This window comes from Bubalus bubalis, chromosome 10 (genome assembly GCF_019923935.1).
Source record: "Bubalus bubalis isolate 160015118507 breed Murrah chromosome 10, NDDB_SH_1, whole genome shotgun sequence".
NCBI lineage: Eukaryota > Metazoa > Chordata > Mammalia > Artiodactyla > Bovidae > Bubalus > Bubalus bubalis.
This window is the reverse complement of record NC_059166.1, coordinates 38,443,964-38,470,086: the sequence shown is the minus strand read 5'-3', so window position 1 is coordinate 38,470,086 and position 26,123 is coordinate 38,443,964. Positions and strand designations below refer to the sequence as shown.

Genomic DNA, 26,123 nt, shown 5'->3' with positions numbered 1-26,123 from the left:
TGGACTGTAGCCTGCCAGGCTCCTCTGTCCATGGGATTTCCTAGGGGAGACTACTAGAGGGAGTTGCCATTTTCTTTTCCAGGGTATCTTCCTGACCTAGGGATGATATCTGTGTCTCTTTCATTGTCAGGCAGATTCTTTACCACTGAGCCATCAGGAAAGTCATGTAAAGAGGTAGAATGATGTCCCAGCCTTGTGTTAATGGTACAGTTATGTGTATTAATTATGGTAATAATTGCACAAAGATACAAATGTGACAAATTTGCGGAGATACACATACATACAGGTACACACATGGGTACTGCTGTAACCAGTGAAATCTGAACAGGTTGTATGGATTGAAACAATGTCAATATCAATATCCTGGTTTTGATAATGTAAAATCGTAACATTGAGGGAATTTATGTGATGGGTGCCTGGGAGAATTCCCTGTACATTTTTTTGCACTTTCCAACAAATTATTGATGCTTTTAAACTGTGGCACTGAAGAAGGCTCTTGAGAATTCCTTGGACAGCAAGAAGATCAAACCAGTCAATCTTAAAGGAAATAAACCTTGAATATTGATTGGAAGCACTGATGCTGAAGCTCCAATTCTTTGGCCACCTGATTCAAAGAGCCAACTCATTAGAAAATACCCTGGTGCTGGGAAAGATTGAGGGCAGGAGGAGAAGGGGGCGACAGAGGATGAGATGGTTGGATAGCACCATCAACTCAATGGACATGAGTTTGAGCAAACTTCAGGAGATAGTGAAGGAAGGGGAAGCCTGGCATGCTGCAGTTCATGGGGTGGCAAAGAGTTGGACTTGAATGAGTGACTGAACAACAATGAATTTATGATTGTAGCAAAATAAACTTTTTAAAAGTGAGAATGTATGTGACTCGTTATACATGGCCAGATGCTTCTGTGAGTCTTCTACTATTTTGCCCTGGTCCAATACTTTGGCCACCTGATGCGAAGAACTGACTCATTGGAAAAGACCCTGATGCTGGGAAAGATTGAAGGGAGGAGGAGAAGGGGATGACAGAGGATGAGATGGCATCAGTGACTCGATGGACATGCATTTGAACAAGCTCCAGGAGTTGGTGATGAGAAGCCTGGTGTGCTTCAGTCCATGACTTAATCCTTGCAGAGGTAGATGGCAAGTCCCTATTTATAGATGACATCTATTTCACACAATCCCTCACACTCTCCTGTCTGGAAACCACTCATTTGTTCTCTGTATCTATGAATGTGCTTTCTTTTTTTCTTTGTTCGTTTGTTATGTTTTTAGAATCCCCATAAAAGTGGACATTACAGTATTTGTATTTTGTGTCTGACTTGTTTTACTTAACATGATGACTTCTAGTCCATCCATGTTTTTGCAAATAGCAACATTTCATTTTTTTCATAACCAGCAAAAGTCCTCTGCGTGTGTGTTTCTGTGTGTGCCTTTGTGTTTATTCATAATAATAGACACTAAAGTCGCTTCCGTATCTTGGCTATTGTAAATAATGTGGAAATAAACAGTTAAGTGCTAATTTCCTTTTGAATTGTTTTTGTTTTATTTGGGTAAATACCTAGAAGTGAAACTGCTGAATCACTGGCAGTTCTACTCTTAATTTTTTGAAGAAATCCTATATTGTTTCCCTGGTGCTTCAGGGGTAAAGAATCCGCCAGTTAACGCAGGAGACTCAGGATACTCAGGTTCAGTCCCTGGGTTGGGAAGATCCCCTGCAGAAGGAATTGATAATTCACTTCAGTATTCTTGCCTGGAAAATTCCATGGACAGAGGAGCCTGGCAGGCTACCTTCCAAGGGGCCACAAAGAGTCACACAAAACTGAGCACTAGCACACTAAAAGATAGTGGTCCAGTCTCAGCTTTTTGGCATGTGGGTCTCTAGTTTTCCCAACACCATTTGTTAAAGAGACTGCCCTTTCCCCATGTATATTCTGATCTCCATTGTTGTAAATTAATTGACCAAAATATTTTTAGGTTTTTTCCTAGGCTCTATTTTTTTTTTTTTTGCATCGATCTATGTGCCTCTTTGTGTGTAAATATCATACTCTTTTGGTTACTATAGATTTATTACATAGTTTAGGTCGCACAGATACAGACACGACTGAGTGACTTCACTTTCACTTTCATTTTTCTTAAAACCAGGAAGGGTGAGCCTTCCAGCTTTTTATTCTATCTCAAGGTTGTTTTGGTGATTTGGGTATTTTTGTGGTTAGATACATCTCTGTCACTTGACTTCACTTACTAGTTTTATTTTTGTAATGTAAAAATGTCTCACCTGTATGTAGACATTGACCAATCTGTTTTCTAGTTTTGAACAATAGATCTTCCTTAATAAGACCTTCCCCTAGCAAACACACACAGTATAAAAAATCATTTATTTTTATAGGGGACACATTTGGTTGAGAGGTAGTTAAAGAATACTGGAGTTTGTAGGGGAAACAAAAAAGTGACACAATATAGGGGAAAAGTATGACTGGTGACCAGAACCATCAGAAGATAATTAGCCTACTTAGTTAGTTTGATTCATGCCATTAGCAGTAGTTTAAATATGGTTTCAGATACTTTTTATTCATTTTTAATATGTGCTTTTTTACTTAGGGGCTTTAATAGAAACAAAAATTATATTTAAAAGAAAAATTACAGTTTTGTTAGTTTACACCAGAGTAGCTCAGAAATTTTCTACTTGATGTTGAAATGATTTCTCCAAGTGCTCAGACACTAAGAAAGCAGCCTCTTTCACTACATGGATCGATAATTGTGCTCATAAGGCAAAGTACTTTGAGTTCAGTCCTAGAATATAAATTAGTTAAAAACTCTCTTCAATGCCCAAAGTTGTATCTTGTAAGAATAACCTCTTGCAGGAGAATTTGCATTGCTCCTTGCAATATATAAGTGAGCGTTGAAAGAAATATCAAAACCTGGAAAATCCTGTGGACAGAGGACCTTGGAAGACTACAATCCATGGGGTCACAAAAGAGTTGGACATGACTTCGTGACTAAATAACAACAACCTGCCTTTGACACAGATATTGACATATTCATGTATAACTCAAACATTCTGAGATTAATTAGGGTTCCACCAGACATGTAGTTAAATTCTAAGGAGAGGTTGGCTGAGGGGATTATTGGCTGGTAACTTTGAAAATACAAAGATGAAGCAGGGATAATAAGGACCACAAACTTCTCATAGTCATTATAACATTTGATTGCTTTTATTCATGGAATTAAACTGATCAACATGTAATAGCATAAATTTAGGCTACTAAATTGGTATTAAGAGGAGCCTTTCAATGAAGAAACGTGCCATAGCCCGAGCAAATTTTGAAGTCATGAGCTTCTTCCAAAATGTTCAAAATAAACCTCCTGTGAAAATAGAAATATTTATGTTTCCAGTTAATAAAATTATGAAGAACTTAGAAATGTAAAAATATACAGAGTAAAGTAAAATTTCTAATTAAAGGATTTGTAACATATTAGTAGCCCTGTCAGACAATTAGCCTTGTCAAAGTATAAAAGAAAATGCATTGTTTGGGGCAATCTAACAGTAAAATGAAGTGCTATTTCCCTTATTTGAGAATGAGATGTATGAAAAAAATTCTCACACAATGTAATAGTCACAATATTTTATGGAATAAATTAAATGCACCTACTATGTATCATCACTGTATTACAAATAAAATTGTTGAGACCCATGTTAACCCCTTTCTTACTCTTGTTTGCAATGTTTTCTTTCTAGAGTGAATGTTTTCCCTGGAGGAAGGAGACCTCATGATATCCAACTGGCACTAAAACTAAGTGATATTTGCCAACTTAGCCTCCCTGAACTACAGGGTTAGTCCATGAAAAGATGGACTAGGAGAGCAGAGACTCCACACTCCTAATTTTAAACATTGATATTTAAGTGTATAAGGTTCGTTAGTTCATCAATACTTCTGTATTTTCAAGGCAGGTAATACTGGATAGTAAAAAAAAAAAAAAAAAAAAAAACACCCACAAAAATTGTAGTAAAACAAAACCTAGTTTTATTTTGCTTCAATTGCTTACACTGTGTATCCTTTAGGACATGTTATTTATCTTCAGTGGATCTTTTTACTCCAAAATGTAAACACTGTCATCATCATACTGTTTTTAAGGACAATAAAAAACTGATGTGTGAAAACATGAAACCTAATATCTATTATTTAATTGATATTAAAAAATCTTATATAACTCTGTATCTCTGCACTCTGTCTTCCTAGTTGCACCCCAGCCATCTGTTTCTTATTATATTCTCTGTCTTGGTGGATGAGCACACCTTACACAATAGAGAATATTCACCAATAATGAAGGGTCTGATTATCATGGATTAGCACGTTTGAAATGTAATCTAAAACCCAGAATATTTTTAGGGCAGTAATAAGTATTTTAAGAAGAAATTTATGAAAGTGTTTATTTTAGAACTGTCACTATTGCAGAAACTACATGATATGTGAGGTCCTAGAAGGGTAGTTTTCACTAACTGTCGTAATTATATTCAATATATCTGTAATATAGCAGGTACTCAATCATTCCTGTTGAATGGATCATTAAATATATTTAGTTCTCAAATGACTTTGGTTCATTTAGGCTTTATGGATAGTATAACTCATAATCATACCTGTGCTTTTATTTATTTTTTGAAGGAGTTTTGCTGCAGCCATAAGTACTTTTTCCCGTATGCTGAAGTTACTCGTGAGAACATTGCGATCCTGATCTGTGAATAGCCCGTGTGAGAAACCCACTAGGAATTCTGCTGAACTTTCAAAGTATGGGTGATATAATACTGCCTCAACAAATTCAATGGCCAGTAGAAAGTCCATGGTGAAGTCTTGTTCAGTTTCAGAAGAATAGAATGATCTAAAGAAATGACACAAAATTAGATGCATGAGTTACAAAAAATTTCATTATACATGCAAATTAAAGTCTAAATGTCTCTTTTCTCCCGTGTTCCTTAGGGATTTTATGCTATTTATTACATAGTTGACTGAAGTGAACCTACAATTTCAGTATATTGTAATTAACCCTCACACTATCTTCTACATTTGCCTGGCTGAAGAATCTACTACATAGCAACAGAGATGTCAAAACTTTGAATCCCAATTTTTAAAAATTGTAGCATCCTAAGCAACTGCTCTCTTACTTCTACCAGATTTATTCTTTGTGATTTCTGATTCTATTTCTCCTATATCTAATTTCTGTGCCACTAATGTCTAACGTCACTTTTTTTCCACAAGCACAGTTCAGTGACAGGGTAGTATGAGCCAGTTTAATGAGTAGAAGATTATTTAACAGCAATATCTGAAAATTCTTCAACAACATACATAATTGATATTGTGTGTATATGCTTATATAGTTTTTTAATTCATAGGAAATGGACTAGAAATTTGCCACAGTAATAGAATAATCTTCTTGAATAGAACACAATAAGGCTCAAGGCTGAGGGACGGACAAACAGATCAAACAGATGATCAGAGTTACATCTGAGTTTATCTAATTTGTAGACTGAAATGGAAGACTCAATTCTTTCTTTCAGTGAACAACTATAAAAACTGAACAAAATATTAAAAACATGTTCTTGATATCAGAGAGTGGACAATGATTTTGAGAAATTGTAAGAACAAAATCCAGGAAAACAAGTATGATGGACTGAAAATTTACATGTTGAAGTTTATATGAAAGAGAAAGAAAGACCAGAGTGCAGACTCTCTCTCTCCCTCTCCTTTCTTTCTTCTCCATGTGAGGGCAGAAGAAGGCAGCCATCTTCAAGTCAGAAAGAGGGCCCTCACCAGAAGTTGACCATGCTGACACCTTAATTCCTAAGTTACAGCCTCCTGAATTGTAAGACTATCAATTTCAGTGATTAAGGCACCCAGTCTATGGAATTTGGTTATGGCAGCCCAAGTTCACTAATAAAAAAGGAGAACATGATACAGGATGCTTGGGGCTGGTGCACTGGGATGACCCAGAGGGATGGGATGGGGAGAGAAGTGGGAGGGGGGTTCAGGATGGGGAGCACGTGTACACCCGCAGCAGATTCATGTTGATGTATGGCAAAACCAATACAATATTGTAAAGTAATTAGCCTCCAATTAAAATAAATAAATTTATACTAAAAAAAGAACGGAGAACATGTGGTAAGTATGATATATGAAGAAATTTTTCAACCCAAGAGAATGGGTGCTTTTGAAAGCTGTTGCTCTAATGTTTACATGATGAGAAGAGTCTTTGACAAAAATGTGCAACTGAGAGAAGAAACATCAGAGTTAATGAATAACTAAATGGCAGTCTACACACACACACATACACACACAAGCATACAAAATATCAAGCCATTGAAGATATGGAGTAGATTTTTTTTTAAACCAGAAAAAGAGATTAAATAGCAAAGAAAAAATTGATCTATTCTAAAAAATTTTGATGTTAAGAAGACTTCATTAAAGGAGTGAGCCAACAAGCATAAACTGAGAAAAGATACATTCAAGATATATAACTGACAAAGCATTAATATTTAATCAATGTAAGTTCCTCCAAAATGATAAGTGAAAAATAGGAATTTCAATAAAAAAATTTAAGTCTGGGACTTCACAAAAGAAGACACCCATATAGTTTGCTAAGTATCAAAAAAATCACCACCTCATTTAGTAATGGAGGATTTGTAAGCAATTTTCACAGGACATGGAACAACAGACTGGTTCCAAATAGGAAAAGGAGTACATCAAGGCTGTATATTGTCACCTTGCTTATTTAACTTCTATGTAGAGTGCATCATGAGAAACGCTGGGCTGGAAGAATCACAAGCTGGAATCAAGATTGCCTGGAGAATTATCAATAACCTCAGATATGCAGATAACACCACCCTTATGGCAGAAAGTGAAGAGGAACTAAAAAGCCTCTTGATGAAAGTGAAAGAGGAGAGTGAAAAAGTTGGCTTAAAGCTCAACATTCAGAAAACAAAGATCATGGCATCTGGTCCCATCACTTCATGGGAAATAGATGGGGAAACAGTGGAAACTGTCAGATTTTACTTTTCTGGGCTCCAAAATCACTACAGATGGTGACTGTAGCCATGAAATTAAAAGACGCTTACTCCTTGGAAGGAAAGTTGTGACCAACCTAGATAGGATATTCAAAAGCAGAGACATTACTTTGCCAACAAAGGTCTGTCTATTCAAGGCTATGGTTTTTCCAGTGGTCATGTATGGATGTGAGAATTGGACTGTGAAGAAAGCTGAGCAGGGAAAAATTGATGCTTTTGAACTGTGGTGTTGGAGAAGACTCTTGAGAGTCCCTTGGACTGCAAGGAGATCCAACCAGTCCATTCTGAAGGAGATCAGCCCTGGGATTTCTTTGGAAGGAATGATGCTAAAGCTGAAACTCCAATACTTTTGCCACCTCATGCGAAGAGTTGACTCATTGGAAAAGACCCTGATGTTGGGAGGGATTGGGGGCAGGAAGAGAAGGGGACAACAGAGGATGAGATGGCTGGATGGCATCACTGATTCAATGGGCGTGATTCTGTGTGAACTCCGGGAGTTGATGATGGACAGGGAGGCCTGGCGTGCTGCAATTCATGGGGTTGCAAAGAGTTGGACATGACTGAGCGACTGAACTGAACTGAACTGAACTCAAAAGAATGGATAAAAGCATGAAAAGTGACCATTATCAAGTATAAGATAGAATATGATGCAAAAGAACCTATCAACACTGTTGGAATGAATATTAATTTGTGTTCAATACAAATTATTTGGTATATATCCTCTTTGACCAAGACAATCTCTTCACCAGACATTTAGACATATGCTTGCTGAAAGACCAGAATGAGAATGCTTGCGACAAGTATTTGTGATATTCAAGAATTAGAAATAACACACTGGTCCTTCTATGGTAGAATGGCTAATTAAGCTATTATATACTAATCTGTCATTACACAGATATGAAAAAGACAAAATTATTGCTGCACACAAGATAGATGACCGATTAAAATTTCAATAGAAGAAATCAATTGCTATTGCGCTATTCCATTCATACCAAGATTGAGAACAAGCAAAAATAATCCATGGTATTAGAATAGTAGCTCCTTTTGGGTAGAAGGGAAAGAATAGCAAATGAAATGAGGACAGCGGCTGGTCCTGCAGTATGGTTAGATTCTGTTTCTTGCCCTGGGATTGGTAGCATGGGGCTTTTATTTTGTGATAACTCATTATACTGATTACTTAGGATCTGTGTACTTCACTGCATACTTGTAATCTGTCAATAAAAAGCTATTATAATTACCTTTCTTCTCTATTTATGGCATAAGAGTTAGAGTGACGGAAATATTTCTTTATACATGTGGAACTCAGTGATAGAAAACATGGTTAATGGACTGTGAACACTAAATATATTTTTCTAATCTGAATCAATCAGTTAAATTAATGGATTCATTATTTACAAAAATCTCACTATTCCTGTTTTGACTATAATGCTTAAAACCCAAAATGTACATAATCTAAAATAGTTCAATTCTCTGAAACAAGATTTTGAAAAGCTTAAATGAGATAATGCATTCAAAGCACTACACACCGCTTGATTCACAGAAGCACTCAAAAAAGTAAGCGACTAAAAAAGACAGCAGGGGCTAATATATTGTTACTGTTAAGATGTTCATAAATTAAGTCTGGAGGTGTTGATTTAAAATATGTTGATGCAACGGGCATGGCATCACTAAGTCTAAAAAAGTGCACAGTGTCAACGTTTATTGTAAATGGGCAACTTTAACACTAAAAGACATTGGAATAAGCATAGAGTGATGAGGGATGGAGAAAAAAAAGAATCTGCAGTGATAAAGAGGAAAATGTGCTTAGTCGCTCAGTCGTGTCTGACTCTTTGCGACCCCATGGACTGTAACCCGCCAGGTTCCTCTGTCCCTGGGGATTCTCCAGACAAGGATACTGGAGTGGGTTTCCATGCCCTCCTCCAGGGTATCTTCCCAACTCAGGGATCAAACCCAGGTCTCCTGCATTGCAGGCAGATTCTTTACTGAGTCACCAGGGAAGCCTAAAGAGAAAGAGGAAAATAGTAAGGGTTCTTGTGAATAGGTGAGAAGACTTTTTTGCCAAGACCATTCACCTTTGAGTATATACATTTTTGCATTTAAATCCAAATATATTTCACTCAGAAAATCAATAAAAAATGCTTTACAAAAGGAAGTTCCCAGAGATATTCACAATTGAAAAGAAGGCTCTCTTCAGGGTTTTCTGAGATTCCATATCTAGGTACTGTTATAGAGGAATTCTCGGGGCTTCCCAGGTGGCTCAGTGATAACAAACACAGCTGCCAGGAGTTGCAGGAGACACAGATTCAGTATCTAGGTTGGGTTGATCTCCTGAAGTAGAAAATGGAAACCCACTCCAGTATTCTTGCCTGGAAAATTCCACAGACAGAGGAGCCTGGCAGGTTACAGTCCATGGGATTGCAGAGTCAGACATGACTGAGCACCTGAGCACACAGAGGTACGAAAACACCAAAAATTTTGTTCAAGGCTGCTTTGGGACAAAAACTCATGTTAATGACTGAATGTAGATCATTGAAGTCACTGCATCTCAACTCACATTTATATTAAGAAATAACTCTTTGAACTGAAGGAGGTGATGAACAGTACAATAGGCAGGAGGACAGAAGTTGACAATTGGATTCAAGGATGACCTAGAACCAGGGAGACAAGAAGCCTAGAAGAGAAACAGGAGCAGGACCAGGATCCTGGACTTCTCCCACAAAAAGCCCTTACTTTACAAATACCTAGAGAAAGCTGACCATGCTTAGCAGCAGACTTCATTGTAGTCTTTGTCTATTATTAAATGAAATTTCCTATATTTACCTAGGTGTATGTTAAGCATGTAAGTTTCACATAGTTTACCTTACTACATTTTTATCTGTAAAAAAAGAGAAAATGACCTCTCTTTAAGAAATTACTTAAACTATTATGAGAATCAGATAACTAGATGAACCCCATAAAATTACCAAACAACATGCTATGTATTTTAAACCATTTTTTTTAGGAGGATGAAGGTTGGCATTGCAAATTGAAACCCAGTGAAAATTTTTTACCACACTATTTCATAGCTACCTTATATAAACAAGTAGAAATTAATTGCACATTGCATCAATTAAAAAATAATGATTGGACATGAAGAATGACTTTGCTATGAGATATACTGTCAAATAATGTATGGAGCATCCTCTCAAAAAACCTGTAAGCAACCACCTATCTTTTCATGTATATCTTCCTTGATAGACCAGATGACTGATGAATTGCAAATAATAATGGAAAAACTATTTCTTGATACATTTTGAAACTATGAGTAATGAATATTTGAGGCAACCACATCTTACACGTTAAATTTTACAATTCCAGAAAGAAAGCCAGAGTTTAATCGCATCACATAAAGCAATTCTCTTACACATCACTGAACTTCGGTTTTGCCACATCAATGGCAGCTCGATGGGCCGCCCACATCTTAAAGATCGCTGTGTCCTCATCTGTGTCATACTGAGGAATACCGCTGGTAGTGGAAACTATCTTTCTGGACAGCAGATACTGTAGAATGAGAAATGATTTACTTCAATAACAGATTTTAAAATAAATTTAATTACCAGTGTCATGAAGTCCTGAAAAAGAATACTGTAATACACTCATCTAGCTGACTGTTTACCAATGAAATTTATTTTCAAAATAAATTTTAACACTTAGAGATGTTATTTAGCTTAACCTATTTGCTTTACAGATGGATGTATACCAATTTATTTGCAGAGACAGAAGTAATTTGGTAATTATTACATTAATTTTCTGAAAAACCTTTTTATAAATACAATTACACCAATTTGCTATCAACTATTTAGTAATATTTCAGGCTACTAATAGGAACAGTACAAGGAGGTAGGGACAAAACTTTGAACTTAAAATTTCATATGCATATTAATGTGAAGTTTAGTCTATTTTTAAATCATAAATCCCAACAGAAGAACTTCAGTGTCTTCATTCATTCTATTCATAAAAATATCATTGCATTCTTTTACCTTATAGAACTTGTTGGCTACATCCATAACTTGTGGATAGGATGCATGGCATTCCTCAGTTGAATAACAGAAGTTAGATCTGTACTCCTCTCGAGATAGTAACTCTACCTCATATGGCAAATTCCCCAAAAACTCAGATTCAATTGCAGCAAGGAAATACACAATAACCACATAGTAGTCAATGCCTGTAAAAAAATAGGATGGAGTTATCTGGAGCCATTAATTGTCTATACAAAGTAGGAGTTAACCAAATGACTAATGCTTAATCTATATAATTTATCTTCTTTATTCTCCAAACCATGTTGAATTTGTTGGCTCTAGGAAATGCACCTGATTATGAAAACTTAGGGCTCATCACAGTCAGGAAAGTTTCCATTGGGGACACACTCTTGGTGCAGTTATTTGTATATGGGTCTACATTCACATACAATTAATGCAATTCAGTTCCAAATAATTTATGTCCTATATTTATTTATCCCTCACATAGGAAGTAAAGAATAAGATTTGACTCAGGAAAGTACTCCCTTCCGTTTGGTTATATATGTTGTAGCTGTTTAGTCCCTAAGTCTTGTCCAACTCTTTGCAACACCATGGACTGTAACCTATCAGACTCCACTGTCCATGGGATTTCCCAGGCAAGGATCCTGGAGTGGGTTGCCATTTCTTTCTCCAGGGGATCTTCCAGACACAAGGATTGAACCCGAGTCTCCGGATTAGGCAGGTGGATTCTTTACCACCAGGGAGGCCCTGGGTATATATATATAAGCGTGGGCGGCTGCGACCAGCGCACTTAAGCATGGCTGGGAGGAGCAGACTCACCCACGAGGTCAGGGGCAGAGCCTGGAGGACCCCATGCCCGACGGGCAGCAGCCAAGAGGAGTTACCCCACGTCCGAGGTCATGGGCAGCGGCCGAGAGTGCCAGGCTGCGGCGGCGCAGGAACAGCCAAGAGGAGCTACCCCACGTCCGAGGTCAGGGGCGACGGCCTAGAGGAGCTACCCTGCGTCCGAGGTCCGTAGGCAGATGGGAGGAGCTGTCCCCCGCCCCCACGCCTGAGGCCAGGGATGGCGGAGGGAGGACCAACCCCATGTCCAAGGAGCGGTGGCTGCGCGGGCGCAGGAGGGCCTAGAGTTGAAGGTCAGGAAGGGCGGCAGTGAGGAGATACCCCTCGTCTAATGTGAGGAACAGCGGCTGTGCTTTGCTGGAGCAGCCGTGAAGAGATACCCCACGCTCAAGGTAAGAGAAACCCAAGTAAGATGGTAGGTGTTGCAAGAGGGCATCAGAGGGCAAACACACTGAAACCATAGTCACAGAAAACTAGTCAATCTGATCACACTAGGACCACAGCCTTATCTAACTCAATGAAACTAAGCTATGCCCGTGGGGCCACCCAAGACGGGCGGGTCATGGTGGAGAGATCTGTCAGAATGTGGTCCACTGGAGAAGGGAATGGCAAACCACTTCAGTATTCTTGACTTGAGAACCCCATGAACAGTATGAAAAGGCAAAATGATAGGATACTGAAAGAGGAACTCCCCAGGTCAGTAGGGGCCCAATATGCTACTGGAGATAAGTGGAGAAATAACTCCAAAAAGAATGAAGGGATGCAGCCAAAGCAAAAACAATACCCAGCTGTGGATGTGACTGGTGATAGAAGCAAGGTCCAATGCTGTAAAGAGCAGTATTGCATAGGAACCTGGAATGTCAGGTCCATGAATCAAGGCAAATTGGAAGTGGTCAAACAAGAGATGACAAGTGTGAACATTGACATTCTAGGAATCAGCGAACTCAAATGGACTGGAATGGGTGAATTTAACTCAGATGACCATTATATCTACTACCGAGGACAGGAATCCCTCAGAAGAAATGGAGTAGCCATCATGGTCAACAAAAGAGTCCGAAATGCAGTACTTGGATGCAATCTCAAAGATGACAGAATGATCTCCGTCCGTTTCCTAGGCAAACCATTCAGTATCACAGTAATCCAAGTCTATGCCCCAACCAGTAATGCTGAAGAAGCTGAACGGTTCTATGAAGACCTACAAGACCTTTTAGAAGTAACACCCCCCAAAATTGTCCTTTTCATTATAGGGGACTTTAGTCAAGAAACACCTGGAGTAACAGGCAAATTTGGCCTTGGAATACGGAATGAAGCAGGGCAAAGACTAAGAGTTTTGCCAAGAAAATGCAGTGGTCATAGCAAACATCCTCTTCCAACAACACAAGAGAAGACTCTACACATGGACATCACCAGATGGTCAACACTGAAATCAGGTTGATTATGTTCTTTGCAGCCAAAGATGGAGAAGCTCTATATAGTCAGCAAAAACAAGACCGGGAGCTGACTGTGGCTGAGATCATGAACTCCTTATTGCCAAATTCAGACTTAAATTGAAGAAAGCAGGGACAACCACTAGACCATTCAGGTATGACCTAAATCAAATCCTTTATGATTATACAGTGGAAGTGAGAAATAGATTTAAGGGCCTAGATCTGATAGAGAGAGTGCCTGATGAACTATGGACTGAGGTTCGTGACATTGTACAGGAGACAGGGATCAAGACCATTCCCATGGAAAAGAAATGCAAAAAAGCAAAATGGCTGTCTGGGGAGGCCTTACAAATAGCTGTGAAAAGAAGAGAAGCAAAAAGCAAAGGAGAAAAGGAAAGATATAAGCATCTGAATGCAGAGTTCCAAAGAATAGCAAGAAGAGATAAGAAAGCCTTCCTCAGCGATCAATGCAAAGAAATAGAGGAAAACAAGAGAATGGGAAAGACTAGAGATCTCTGCAAGAAAATCAGAGATACCAAGGGGACATTTCATGCAAAGATGGGCTTGATTAAGGACAGAAATGGTATGGACCTAACAGAAGCAGAAGATATTAAGAAGAGATGGCAAGAATACACAGAAGAACTGTACAAAAAAGATCTTCATGACCCAGATAATCATGATGGTGTGATCACTGACTTAGAGCCAGACATCCTGGAATGTGAAGTCAAGTGGGCCTTAGAAAGCATCACTATGAACAAAGCTAGTGGAGGTGATGGAATTCCAGTTGAGCTATTTCACATCCTGAAAGATGATGCTGTGAAAGTGCTGCACTCAATATGCCAGCAAATTTGGAAAACTCAGCAATGGCCACAGGACTGGAAAAGGTCAGTTTTCATTCCAATCCCAAAGAAAGGCAATGCCAAAGAGTGCTCAAACTACCACACAATGGCACTCATCTCACACACTAGTAAAGTAATGCTCAAAATTCTTCAAGCCAGGCTTCAGCAATACGTGAACCGTGAACTTCCTGATGTTCAAGCTGGTTTTAGAAAAGGCAGAGGAACCAGAGATCAAATTGCCAACATCTGCTGGATCATGGAAAAAGCAAGAAAGTTCCAGAAAAACATCTATTTCTGCTTTATTGACTATGCCAAAGCCTTTGACTGTGTGGATCACAATAAACTGTGGAAAATTCTGAAAGAGATGGGAATACCAGACCACCTGACTTGTCTCTTGAGAAATCTGTATGCAGGTCAGGAAGCAACAGTTAGAACTGGACATGGAACAACGGACTGGTTCCAAATAGGGAAAGAAGTATGTCAAGGCTGTATATTATCACCCTGCTTATTTAACTTATATGCAAAGTACATCATGAGAAACGCTCGACTGGAAGAAACACAAGCTGGAATCAAGATTGCTGGGAGAAATATCAATAACCTCAGATATACAGATGACACCACCCTTATGGCAGAAAGTGAAGAGGAACTAAAAAGCCTCTTGATGAAAGTGAAAGAGGAAAGTGAAAAAGTTGGCTTAAAGCTTAACATTCAGAAAACAAAGATCATGGCATCCGGTCCCATCACTCCACGGGAAATATGTGGGGAAACAGTGGAAACAGTGTCAGACTTTATTTTTGGGGGCTCCAGAATCACTGCATATGGTGACTGCAGCCATGAGATTAAAAGACGCTTACTCCTTGGAAGGAAAGATATGACCAACCTAGATAGCATATTCAAAAGCAGAGACATTAGTTTGCCAACAAAGGTCCATCTAGTCAATGCTATGGTTTTTCCAGTGGTCATGTATGGATGTGAGAGTTGGACTGTGAAGAAGGCTGGGCGCCGAAGAATTGATGCTTTTGAACTGTGGTGTTGGAGAAGACTCTTGAGCGTCTGCAAGAGGATCCAACCAGTGCATTCTGAAAGAGATCAGCCCTGGGATTTCTTTGGAGGGAATGATGCTAAAGCTGAAACTCCAGTACTTTGGCCACCTCATGCGAAGAGTTGACTCATTGGAAAAGTCTCTGATGCTGGGAGGGATTGGGGGCTGGAGGAGAAGGGGACGACAGAGGATGAGATGGCTGGACGGCATCACTGACTCGATGGATGTGAGTCTGAGTGAACTCCGGGAGTTGGTGATGGACAGGGAGGCATTCATGGGGTCTCAAAGAGTCGGACACGACTAAGCGACTGAACTGAACTGAAAAAGAATGATGTGCTGTAGATCTTAACATAGACATAGCCATAGAAAGAGTTGCCATTCATATTTGTTTTTTTAAATTGACTAGCCCCCACCTCAGGGAAATGCACAGAAAAACTGTATATATTTACAGATTAAATATCAAGGTTTAACCCAACTTAGCTGCCATCAATGGGGTTGCACAGAGTTGGACATGACTGAAGGGACTTAGCAGCAGCAGCTTACCCTATAGAATAGCAGAGTGAGCAAGCCCCACAACCACAGATCAATAAAGAAATATGGTGAAAATATAACACTTACCTCCCCAGCCACTGTTGATAGATATGCAGCCAGAGATTCCAGACTCATAAGCACACCGTGAACTATTGGGAGGCTATGAAAATCTATCTACAGAGTAAACAGAGTAGGTGAAAAGAGTTAAACCTTGAATAGAATGTCATAAGAGAGGAAAAGACTCATATGCTCCCCTCCAAAGAGTTAAGAAGAGGGTTATGCCTGCTAAAGATATGGTCCATTCATATGAATAGCATTTCATTCACTCTGAGAGCTCAAAGCTTCTCAGAAACTCTAGCCTGTACAGACCTTTTCTTGCATTTTTTTCTGTTTTTTTTTTTATTACTTTTTTTATGCTTTACCAATTTTTTCTTGACTAAGCTGGACCTGCAGAGTGTTTCACAAGGCAGTCTCTGTGGGTTCTTCTTTTCTTCCTGAATCAATCAAGACTTCATTGCAATAATTCAAATGTGCAGAAGTTTTTTTTTTTTTTCCCCCTGTATTAAAGCACCACATTCTAGTCCTTGTTTCATTCTGGATTCTGTCTAGTCACATCCAAAGAAGGCAATTTTAAAAAGAATTTCATGAGAATGGAAGCTGGTTTTGTTCCAGAATCTCAGTAATAAGATAATTGATTTAAGAAGTAGTGAGAGCAAAATACAGATGGAGAAATTCACCCCAACTGAAGCAGGAAAGAGAGGAGCCTTCTAGAAGCACAGAGTTCCCAGCATCACACTTGACTTCATTTCCCCATCCTACTTGTTTAAGTGCAGGAAGAGAGTGCTGCCCTCTGGGCCCATCCCTCCCTGTTTTCAGCCCTTTTTTCTGCCTGAACCTTACAACTTACAGGAAAGAGACTGTGCAGTGAGGGCCATATCTTATTTACTCTTTCTACTAATATTTAAGAGGCAAAACTCAGGCTTTCAAGGAAAAGTATGCTCCTTACTTTAGTTTGTGTGAAACCTCACCCTGGGTTTCATAGCTGAAAGAAATTTTGTCATATTTCCTCTAATTATCTCACCTCATGCAGCAGAGATATTTTGGTACCACCTTGCCCTGAGAAGCTGTGTCTACTCAGTGGCTAAGTCCTGCCCAACTGTGTGGGAACCCATGACTCTAGCTGGCCAAGCTCCCCTGTCCATGGGATATTCCAGGGAAGAATACTGAAGTGGGTTGCCATTTCCTTCCCCAGGGGATCTTACTGATCCAGGGGTGGAAACTAGGTCTCTGGCGTCTCATGCCATGGCAAGCAGCTTCTTTACCACTGAGCCAGATGGGAAGCCCAGGCTCTCAGTAGTCTCAGCAGTAAAGAATTTGGTGACACTACTAAGCAGACAAAGACAACAACAAAAAATATTTGTTTTTCCAAACGATAAGCTTTTTCAGTTTACAGGAATTTATATTATAAAAAACTGCATTTTAAAACCAGAAAGTCTATAAAATGTAAAGAAAAGGTATACCATATACTTTTACTAATCAAAAGACGCTTTTAATAAGTCCTAAGAGAGCCTGAATACTAGAAGATAAATGATTATATTGACTGCATACTCAATCAGCATTCAGAGAGTAAAACAGATTACATATTATGACTTTCAATAACAATGAAAGCAAAAAACAATTTTCCTTGCCTTTAATTAAAATGTACATACCTGTTTTAAATAGCTCTCCATACATTAAAGTTACTGCCCAATGTACATTCCCTGTATTGTTTTTGCCAAATGAAGCAAAATATTTGTCTGATTCTGTTATAAGGATCTTACATATTCTTAGTCGATCCATATATTTCCAGGGTTCAATGATTATCTTGTTATTCTGCACTGGAAATTCTGCTATGTCTCCATTAATCTGGTCCCAGAAAGGGAGATAGTTGTTGTCTGCATTGGTGGTTGGCCCTGGATCTGGGGCCAATCCCACAGAAAAGAAGCTCAGGAAGAGAAAAGTAGGGATCAGCAAAGAAGACCACATCCTCTCCCTGCCCGTTGTACTTAAGTGTGAGTCTCAACCAAAAGCAAGTTATATAGCAGATGGGAGGTAGTCTTCTGGCCAATTAGAAAATGACAAATAAACTGCCCAACAAGCACCTGAATTGATGAGTAAATAATGAACATCTGCCAACACAGATTTAGCAACTAAAATTGTTAAAGTCTTCAGATAAATTGTAAAATGCTTCAAATAAATTATTTGCACAGATAATTGATTGCAAATAGGCATTATTTCCCATAGTTTAAACTATGTAATCATTGTCAGTTTTTCTAAAATAACGTATTAAATTTAACCCAAAGGAATACTTTCCTGTTTTCCTGTTTTATTGTGAAATAGTTGACATGCCATTGCCTAAGTTCAAGGCATATAGCATGAAATATTTTGTAAAATGATTACCACAAAAGTTTCAGCTAATATCCATCCTCTCATCTAAATACAATGAAAAGAAAGAAAAAATAGGGAAAAGCACTTTCTTCTTGTGATGAGAACTCTTAGGTTTTACTGTCCTCACAACTTTTTAATATATAATACAACAGTGTTAGGTTTCCCTGGTTTCTTAGTGGTAAAGAATCTGACCCTCAAGGCAGGAGACCTGGGTTTGATCTATGAGTTGCGAAGGTCCCCTGGAGAAAGAAATGGCAACCCCCTGCAGTATTCTTGCCTGAGAAATCTAAAGGACAGAAGAGCCTGGCAGGCTATAGTCCACAAAAAGTCGTACATGACAGAGCATGGACAGGCACTGCAGGGTTAGCTATAGTCATCGTGTTGTACATTACATCCCTATTATTTATCTTATAACCGGAAGTCTGTATTTACTGACCAGCTTCTTCATTTCCCTATCCTCCTGACCACCTGCTCTGGTAACCCCAAATATGATCTCTTTTTCTACACGCTTTTTTTTTTCTTTCAGATTTTGCACATGAGTAAGATCAAAGGAGTATATCAAGGCTGTATATTGTCACCCTGCTTATTTAACTTATATGCAGAATACATCATGAGAACACTGGACTGGAAGAAACACAAGCTGGAATCAAGAGTGCCGGGAGAAATATCAATAACCTCAGATATGCAGATGACACCACCCTTATGGCAGAAAGTGAAGAGGAACTCAAAAGCCTCTTGAGGAAAGTGAAAATGGAGAGTGAAAAAGTTGGTTTAAAGCTCAACATTCAGAAAACAAAGATCATGGCATCCAGTCCCCTCACTTCCTGGGAAATAGATGGGGAAATAGTGGAAACAGTATCAGACTTTAATTTTTGGGCTCCAAAATCACTGCAGATGGTGACTGCAGCCATGAAATTAAAATATGCTTACTCCTTGGAAGGAAAGTTATGACCAACCTAGATAGCATATTCAAAAGCAGAGACATTACTTTACCAACAAAGGTCCGTCTAGTCAAGGCTATGATGTTTCCTGTGGTTGTGTATGGATGTGAGAGTTGGACTGTGAAGAAGGCTGAGCACCGAAGAATTGATGCTTTTGAACTGTGGTGTTGGAGAAGACTCTTGAGAGTCCCTTGGACTGCAAGGAGATCCAACCAGTCCATTCTGAAGGAGATTGGTCCTGGGATTTCTTTGGAAGGACTGATGCTAAAGCTGAAACTCCAATACTTTGGCCCCCTCATGCAAAGAGTTGACTCACTGGAAAAGACTCTGATTCTTGGAGGGATTGGGGGCAGGAGGAGAAGGGGACGACAGAGGATGAGATGGCTGGATGGCGTCACTGACTCGATGGACTTGAGTCTGAGTGAACTCCGGGAGTTGGTGATCTACAGGGAGGCCTGGCGTGCTGCGATTCATGGGGTTGCAAAGAGTCGGATACGACTGAGCGACTGAACTGAACTGAACTGAACTGAAGATCATATAGTTTTTTTCTTTCTTTGACTTACTTCACTTAGTATAATACCTTAAAGGTCCATCCATGTTGCTGCAAATTCAGGATTTCCTTGCAGTTTATGGCTGAATAATATTCCATTGTATGTGTTTACCACAACTTCTTTATCCTTTCATCCATCAGTGGACACTTAGATTTTCAAGACTTGGCTCTTGTAAATAAAGCAGCTATGAATATGGGGTGCAGATATCCTTTTGTTAGTGTTTTAGTTACCATTTGGATATAATCCCAGTGGGTCTCCCTGGGAGCAGAGACAGTAAAGAATCTGCCTGAAAATCAGGCGACCTCTGTTTGATCCCTGGGTCAGGAAAATCACCTGAAGAAGGGAAGGGCTATCAGTATTCTGGTGGAGTGGGAAGGCCACTCCAGTATTCTTGCCTAGAGAATCCCAAGGACAGAGAAACCTGATGGGCTATAGTCAATGGGGTCTCAAAGTGTCAGACATGACTCTTTCATACTCTAACACTTCCATAGTTCCAGAAGTACAATTGCTGGGTCATATGGTAGTTCTATTTTTTATTCTTTGAGGCTCCATACTGTTTTCTATAATGACAATACCAGTTTACAATCCCACCAAATGTGCACATTCATGCTAGCATTTGTTATCTGTTGTCTTTTGATAATAGACATTGTGAGGTGGTATAACTGTGTGAGGTGGTATCTCATAGTGGTTTTCATTTGCATTTTCCTAATAACTTGTGATGTTGAGCATCTATTTATGTACCTATGGATCTTTTGTATTTCTTCTTTGGAAAAATATCTTTGTTTTTTGCCCTAAGTTGTTTGAGTTTTTGGTATGTTTTGAATACTAAACCCTTATCAGATAAAATGGAAGTGAAGTCATTCAGTCGTTTCCGACTCTTTGTGACCCTATGGACTGCAGCCTACCAGGCTCCTCCATCCATGGGATTTTCCAGGCAAGAATACTGGCATGGGTTGCCATTTCCTTCTCCAGGAGATCTTTCCAACCCAGGGATTGAACCCGGGTCTCCCGCATTGTAGGCAGACGCTTTACCGTCTGAGGCACCAGGGAAACTCTTAACAGATAAGAGTTTTGCAAATATTTTTTCCCATTGTTCTGGTGGTCTTTTCATTTTGTTGATGGTTTCTTCCTCTTTTTAGTTTGATGTAGTCTTGCTGATTTATTTTTAAATTTGTTACTTGTGGTTTTTTGACTTATATTCAAAAAAACATTAACAAGAGTATTGATGAACTTTGTTCCTATGTTTTCTTCCAGGAGTTTCATATGTTCAGTTCTTAAATTTAAGTGTTCAATTCATTTTAATTTAATTTTTGTAAGTGTGTTAAATATGGGTCTGGCTTTATTCTTTCACATGTTTTTATTCAGTTATCCCAGTGCTATTTATTGAAGATTGTCTTTTCTGCATTGAGTATTCCTGGCTTCCTTGTTAGATACTAGTTGATTGATTATGCTCCGATTTATTTCTGGGCTCTCTATTCTGTTTAAGTGGTCTATGTTTCTGTTTTTGTGATGGTAACCTAGTGTTTTGATGCCTAGAGCTTTATAATATAGCTTGAAATCAGGAAGTGTGCCTTGCTATATAAGTGCCTTGTTATTTTTTCCTCAGGATATTTTTTTGGCTATTCTTAGTCTTTTGTGGTTCCATATAATTTTCAGAAGTGCTTTTTCCTACTTCTGTATAAATGCCTTTGAAATCTTGATAGGGATTAGTTTGAACTTAAAGGTGGTTTTGGTAGTATCAATTTTTTGACAGCATCATTTTTTCTAATCCATGAGCATAATGTATCTTTCCATTGATTTATGTCTTCTTTTATTTCTTTCATCAGTGTTTTAATGATTTTCAGAGTAGAGATCTTCAGCACCTTAAGTAAATTTACTTCTCTGTATTTTGTTTTATTTATATTGTTATAAATGGAATTGAATCTTCACTTTGTTTAAGAATTTTGTTAGTGAACAGTGTTGCTACTGATCTGTGTATGTTAATTTTGTTAATTTGTTAATTTTCCAACTTTATTGAATTCCTAGTATAGATCTAACAGATTTTTTCAGTTTGTTTGTTTTTTGAATCTAACAGTGCTTCAGTGTAGCTCTACATGAATTCAGCCTATTGGGAGATTCTTTTAGCCTCATGAATCTGAATGTTTATTTCTCTCTCCAGATTTCTGAAGTTTTCAGTCATTTTTGCTTTATATATACTTTCTCTCCCTTTCTTATTTTCTTCTCTTTTTGAAGTTCTCATATTGCAAATGTTTTGTTTCATTGTGCCCCATAATTCCATAGCTGTCTTCAATCTTTTTTATTATTTTTTCTTTTTCTCTCCTGTCTCAGTAATTTCCAATGTCCTATCCCTTTAGTTCATGGACTATTTCTCTGCATATTCAGTCAGTCTGCTTTGTCGCTCTCTATTAAATGCGTCAGTTCAGTTATTGTATTCGTTTTCTCTAGGATTTCTGTTTCTTTTTTTAACGGTTGCTCCTTTTTTATTTTTTTTTTATCAAACATCTCATTCTGTTGCTCATGCGTTGGTTTCCTAATTCTGTCGAGTTCTCGTTCTGTGTTTTCTTGTAGTTCACTAAACCTTCTTTTAGAGAATTAGTCTGAGTTTTTTGTCTGACAGTTTATAGTTCCCCATTTATTTGGAGTCAGTTATTAGATCTTTATTAGATTCCACTGGTCTTGTCATATTTATCTGATTATTTTTTCTGTGTATTTGAGTAATAGGATTTCTTTTCCAGGCCTTATAAGTTTATTCTCGCAGATATTTTTCTTTACTGTTCAGCTCAGTTTGGGTTTCTGGGTGTGTCTGCTGGTAATGTTTTAAGGCAGGAGGAGCCTGCTATTATGGTCTATTCTGGGGCAAGACACATGTTCCGCCTTTGAGGATGGAGATGGGATGGGGTGCACCACTGGCTGAGGACTTCTGGCTGAGGACAGTTGACTAGGACTTCTGGCTTGGTTTCCTACCCAAATGAGGTTGCAGAATGGAATCTACGGTGCATGAGTTCTTTGGTCAGGACCAGGTAGTATATTTTGTAGTAGGTGGGACTATGAATTAGCTTCCCTACTCTGGCAGGGCAGCAGACCAGGACACAGGGATTGTATAGCTCATTGTTTTCTGGTCCAGATTCAGCCTGAGTGTGCACTGAATTTTCTGCTGAGGCCACCAGCTTTGCTCTGCAGTTGCGGGGAGCCGTGGACTATTCTCTGGTCAAGTGGTACTGCACTCCAACTTTCCCGATGAACAAGGCCACTGGTTTGCTGTGCAAACTATCAACTGTCGGCCCTTCTTTCAGCTCAAGTGCTATTGGACCACACAGCTTCAGGGAGTTGTTGCCAATATTTCTGGTCAGATTGGGCCAGGTTATTGTTGTACAGTCACTAAGTTGTGTCTGACTCTTTGCATACCCACAGATTTCAGAATGCCAGGCTTCCTTGTCCTTCACTATCTCCCAGAGTTTGTTCAAATCCATGTCCACTGAGTTGGTGAATTGGGTTCCATCCCAGGGTTGGGAAGATCCTTTGGAGGAGGACATGGCAACCCACTCCAGTATTCTTGCCTGGAGAATCCCATAAACAGAGAAGCCTGGTGGGCTACAGTCCCTAGGGTGGCAAAGAGTCAGACAAGACTGACGTGACTTAGCATGCACAAACTGGTGATACTATCCAAGCATCTCATCCTCTGCTGCCCTCTTCTTCTTTTGCTTTCAATCTTTCTCATCATCAGGGTCTTTTCCAATGAGTTATGTGTGATTTTTGTCTATTCATCTGTCAATGGACAATACATTTGCTTCCTTACTTTGGCTATTGTAAATAATGCCAAAATAAACTCTAAAATGCAAATATCCTTATGAATTGCTTTTTTCTTAGGGTAAATATCCAGAAGTGGAACTGCTGAATCACATGGCAGTTCTACTTTTAATTTTTTGAGAAGCCTCTGTACTATTTTCCACAGACTCATAGATATTGTATTCTTGCCTGGGAAATCCCATGGACAGAGGATCCTGGCAGGTTACAGTCCATGGAGTCAGAAAGAATCCATCAGGACTTAGTGACTAAACAACAACAACAACGATACAGGGAACAGATTATTGCTGGGGGTGGGGTGGGGAAAATAGGTGAAGAGAGTTAGAGACACAATCTCCCAGATATGTAATAAATAAGCCACGAGGATGGTAATATACAGCACAAGAAATATGGTCAATGATATTATAATAACTGTATGGGGTCAGATGATTACTAGACTTATTGTGGTGATTATTTCATAATGTATACAAATGTCAAAACACTATGTAATACACTTGGGACTAACATAATATTGTATGTCAACTATTTTCAAGAATAAATAAAGAATGTTCCTGAAGCAACTCTCGAGTCACCTTTGCCTGGGACTAGTTTTCTTTACTACTAAAAAGTGGCATTCAGGGAGTGTTTACTGAATGTTGTACTTATTCAACAAAAAGTCCTCCATATGGTTGGAGGCAACTTGAATGAGTGATGGCCTTCTAGGAACTTAGGGAATTTGAAGGCTTATGCACTCCCAGAAAATGTTTTTCCTTTTGTCTTGTAGAGTTTCATTCTATACCTATGCCGATTGCTATTCAAATAAAAGATTGGAGGGGAGGAGAACTCTAAGCAAATTTCTGAAGTTCTGTCTTTGCATGCTTTCCTTTTTATCCTGGCATTATACTTTGCAAATTCTGATAGCTTTACTTTCCCTAAAGTCCAACCTTTTTCTCCTCAATTCAGGATAAGCTCTGGAGTCTTGGGTTTTTGTTTCTTGAGCTTAGCAAATGGCAGAAAATTATGGCTTTTAGGACTCACTAGATTTGTTTCCTTTTTTCTAAACCATTACTTCCTTCTCCTGATTGCTTTCTCCTGTCTGGAAATAAATTTTATATATTTTATCCTGCTTTTTAGTTCTTATGCAAGCAGCAATTCCAGTTGGAGTATCTTTGTAATAGGCTGAAGCAGAATTTCTTAAACTTAAAAGATTTGAGCATCTGGAATAGAGTTTCCAAGTTCTTTATTCTCAGGGACAATAGTGACAGATCTTGGCATAACATTCATAAAAGAGGCAAGCTTTCAGTGTTTGGGTCCTATCAGTAGCATTTTTACCTTAGAAAGTCAGCTCTGAACTATTCAAGAGCAAAAGGCCCAATCTGATAACTCTTTTTTTCCTAGACTTGAAACCAGTTACTCCTGGAGGGACAGTCAGGAGGATAATTTTTTCTTCCTCAGAACACTACTGCCATTAAAAAAAATATATCAGAGACAAAGTAAATATTCTGAACCTTACTAAAAAGACTTTCGCCCATAAGAATATTTTATATACACATCAAGAGGATGATATATAATTCTGAAGGTTAGAAGAGAAATATAAAAGAAAGGGACGACTTTTTTCTCAATGCTTTAAACATGGACCACATGATCTAAAATTCTCTAGTAATTGCAAGTCCAGAAACATTGTTGAAATTCAAAAAACTAAGAAAAAGAGATCTGATATCAGAAGTAAGTTCAGTTCAGTTCAGTTCAGTCGCTCAGTCGTGTCCGACTTTCCAACCCCTTGAAGCGCAGCACGCCAGGCCTCCCTGTCCATCACCAACTCCCGGAGTCCACCCAAACCCATGTCTGTTGAGTCGGTGATGCCATCAAACCATCTCATCCTCACTCGTTCCCTTCTCCTCCTGCCCTCAATCTTTCCCAGCATCAGGGTCTTTTCAAATGAGTCAGCTCTTCGAATCAGGTGGCCAAAATATTGGGGTTTCAGCTTCAACATCAGTCCTTCCAATGAACACCCAGGACTGATCTCCTTTAGGATGGACTGGTTGGATCTCCTTGCAGTCCAAGGGACTCTCAAGAGTCTTCTCCAACACCACAGTTCAAAAGCATCAATTCTTCGGTGCTCAGCTTTCTTTATAGTCCAATTCTCATTCCATACATGACCACTGGAAAAACCATGCCCTTGACTAGATGGACTTTTGTTGGCAAATGAATGTCTCTGCTTTTTAGTATGCTGCTTAGGTTGGTCATAACTTTCTTTCCAAGGAGTAAGCATCTTTTAGTTTCATGGCTGCAGTCACCACCTGCAGTGATTTTGGAGCCCAGCAGAATAAAGTCAGCTACTGTTTCCCCATCTATTTGCCATGAAGTGATGGGACCAGATGCCATGATCTTAGTTTTCTGAATGTTGAGCTTTAAGCCAACTTTTTCACTCTCCTCTTTCACTTTCATCAAGAAGCTCTTTAGTTCTTCTTCACTTTCTGCCATAAGGGTGGTGTCATCTGCATATCTGAGGTTATTGATATTTCTCCCGGCAATCTTGATTCCAGCTTGTGCTTCTTCCAGCACAGCGTTTCTCATGATGTACTCTGCATAGAAGTTAAGTAAGCAGGGTGACAATATACACCTTTGACGTACTCCTTTTCCTATTTGAAACCAGTCTGTTGTCC

General features: G+C 38.9%; 1 protein-coding gene across 1 annotated transcript; it reads right to left on the bottom strand.

Annotated features, from left to right (window-relative positions):
- Positions 1 to 4,494: 4,494 nt before the first annotated feature.
- LOC123327826 (protein LEG1 homolog) lies at positions 4,495 to 17,780 on the bottom strand. Its single transcript, XM_044924563.1, has 5 exons — positions 17,465 to 17,780; positions 11,074 to 11,258; positions 10,458 to 10,594; positions 4,637 to 4,875; positions 4,495 to 4,550 (listed from the first exon to the last, which is right to left on the bottom strand). The coding sequence occupies exons 1-5, from the start codon at positions 17,778 to 17,780 to the stop codon at positions 4,495 to 4,497; spliced, it is 933 nt and encodes a 310-aa protein (XP_044780498.1).
- Positions 17,781 to 26,123: the final 8,343 nt, after the last annotated feature.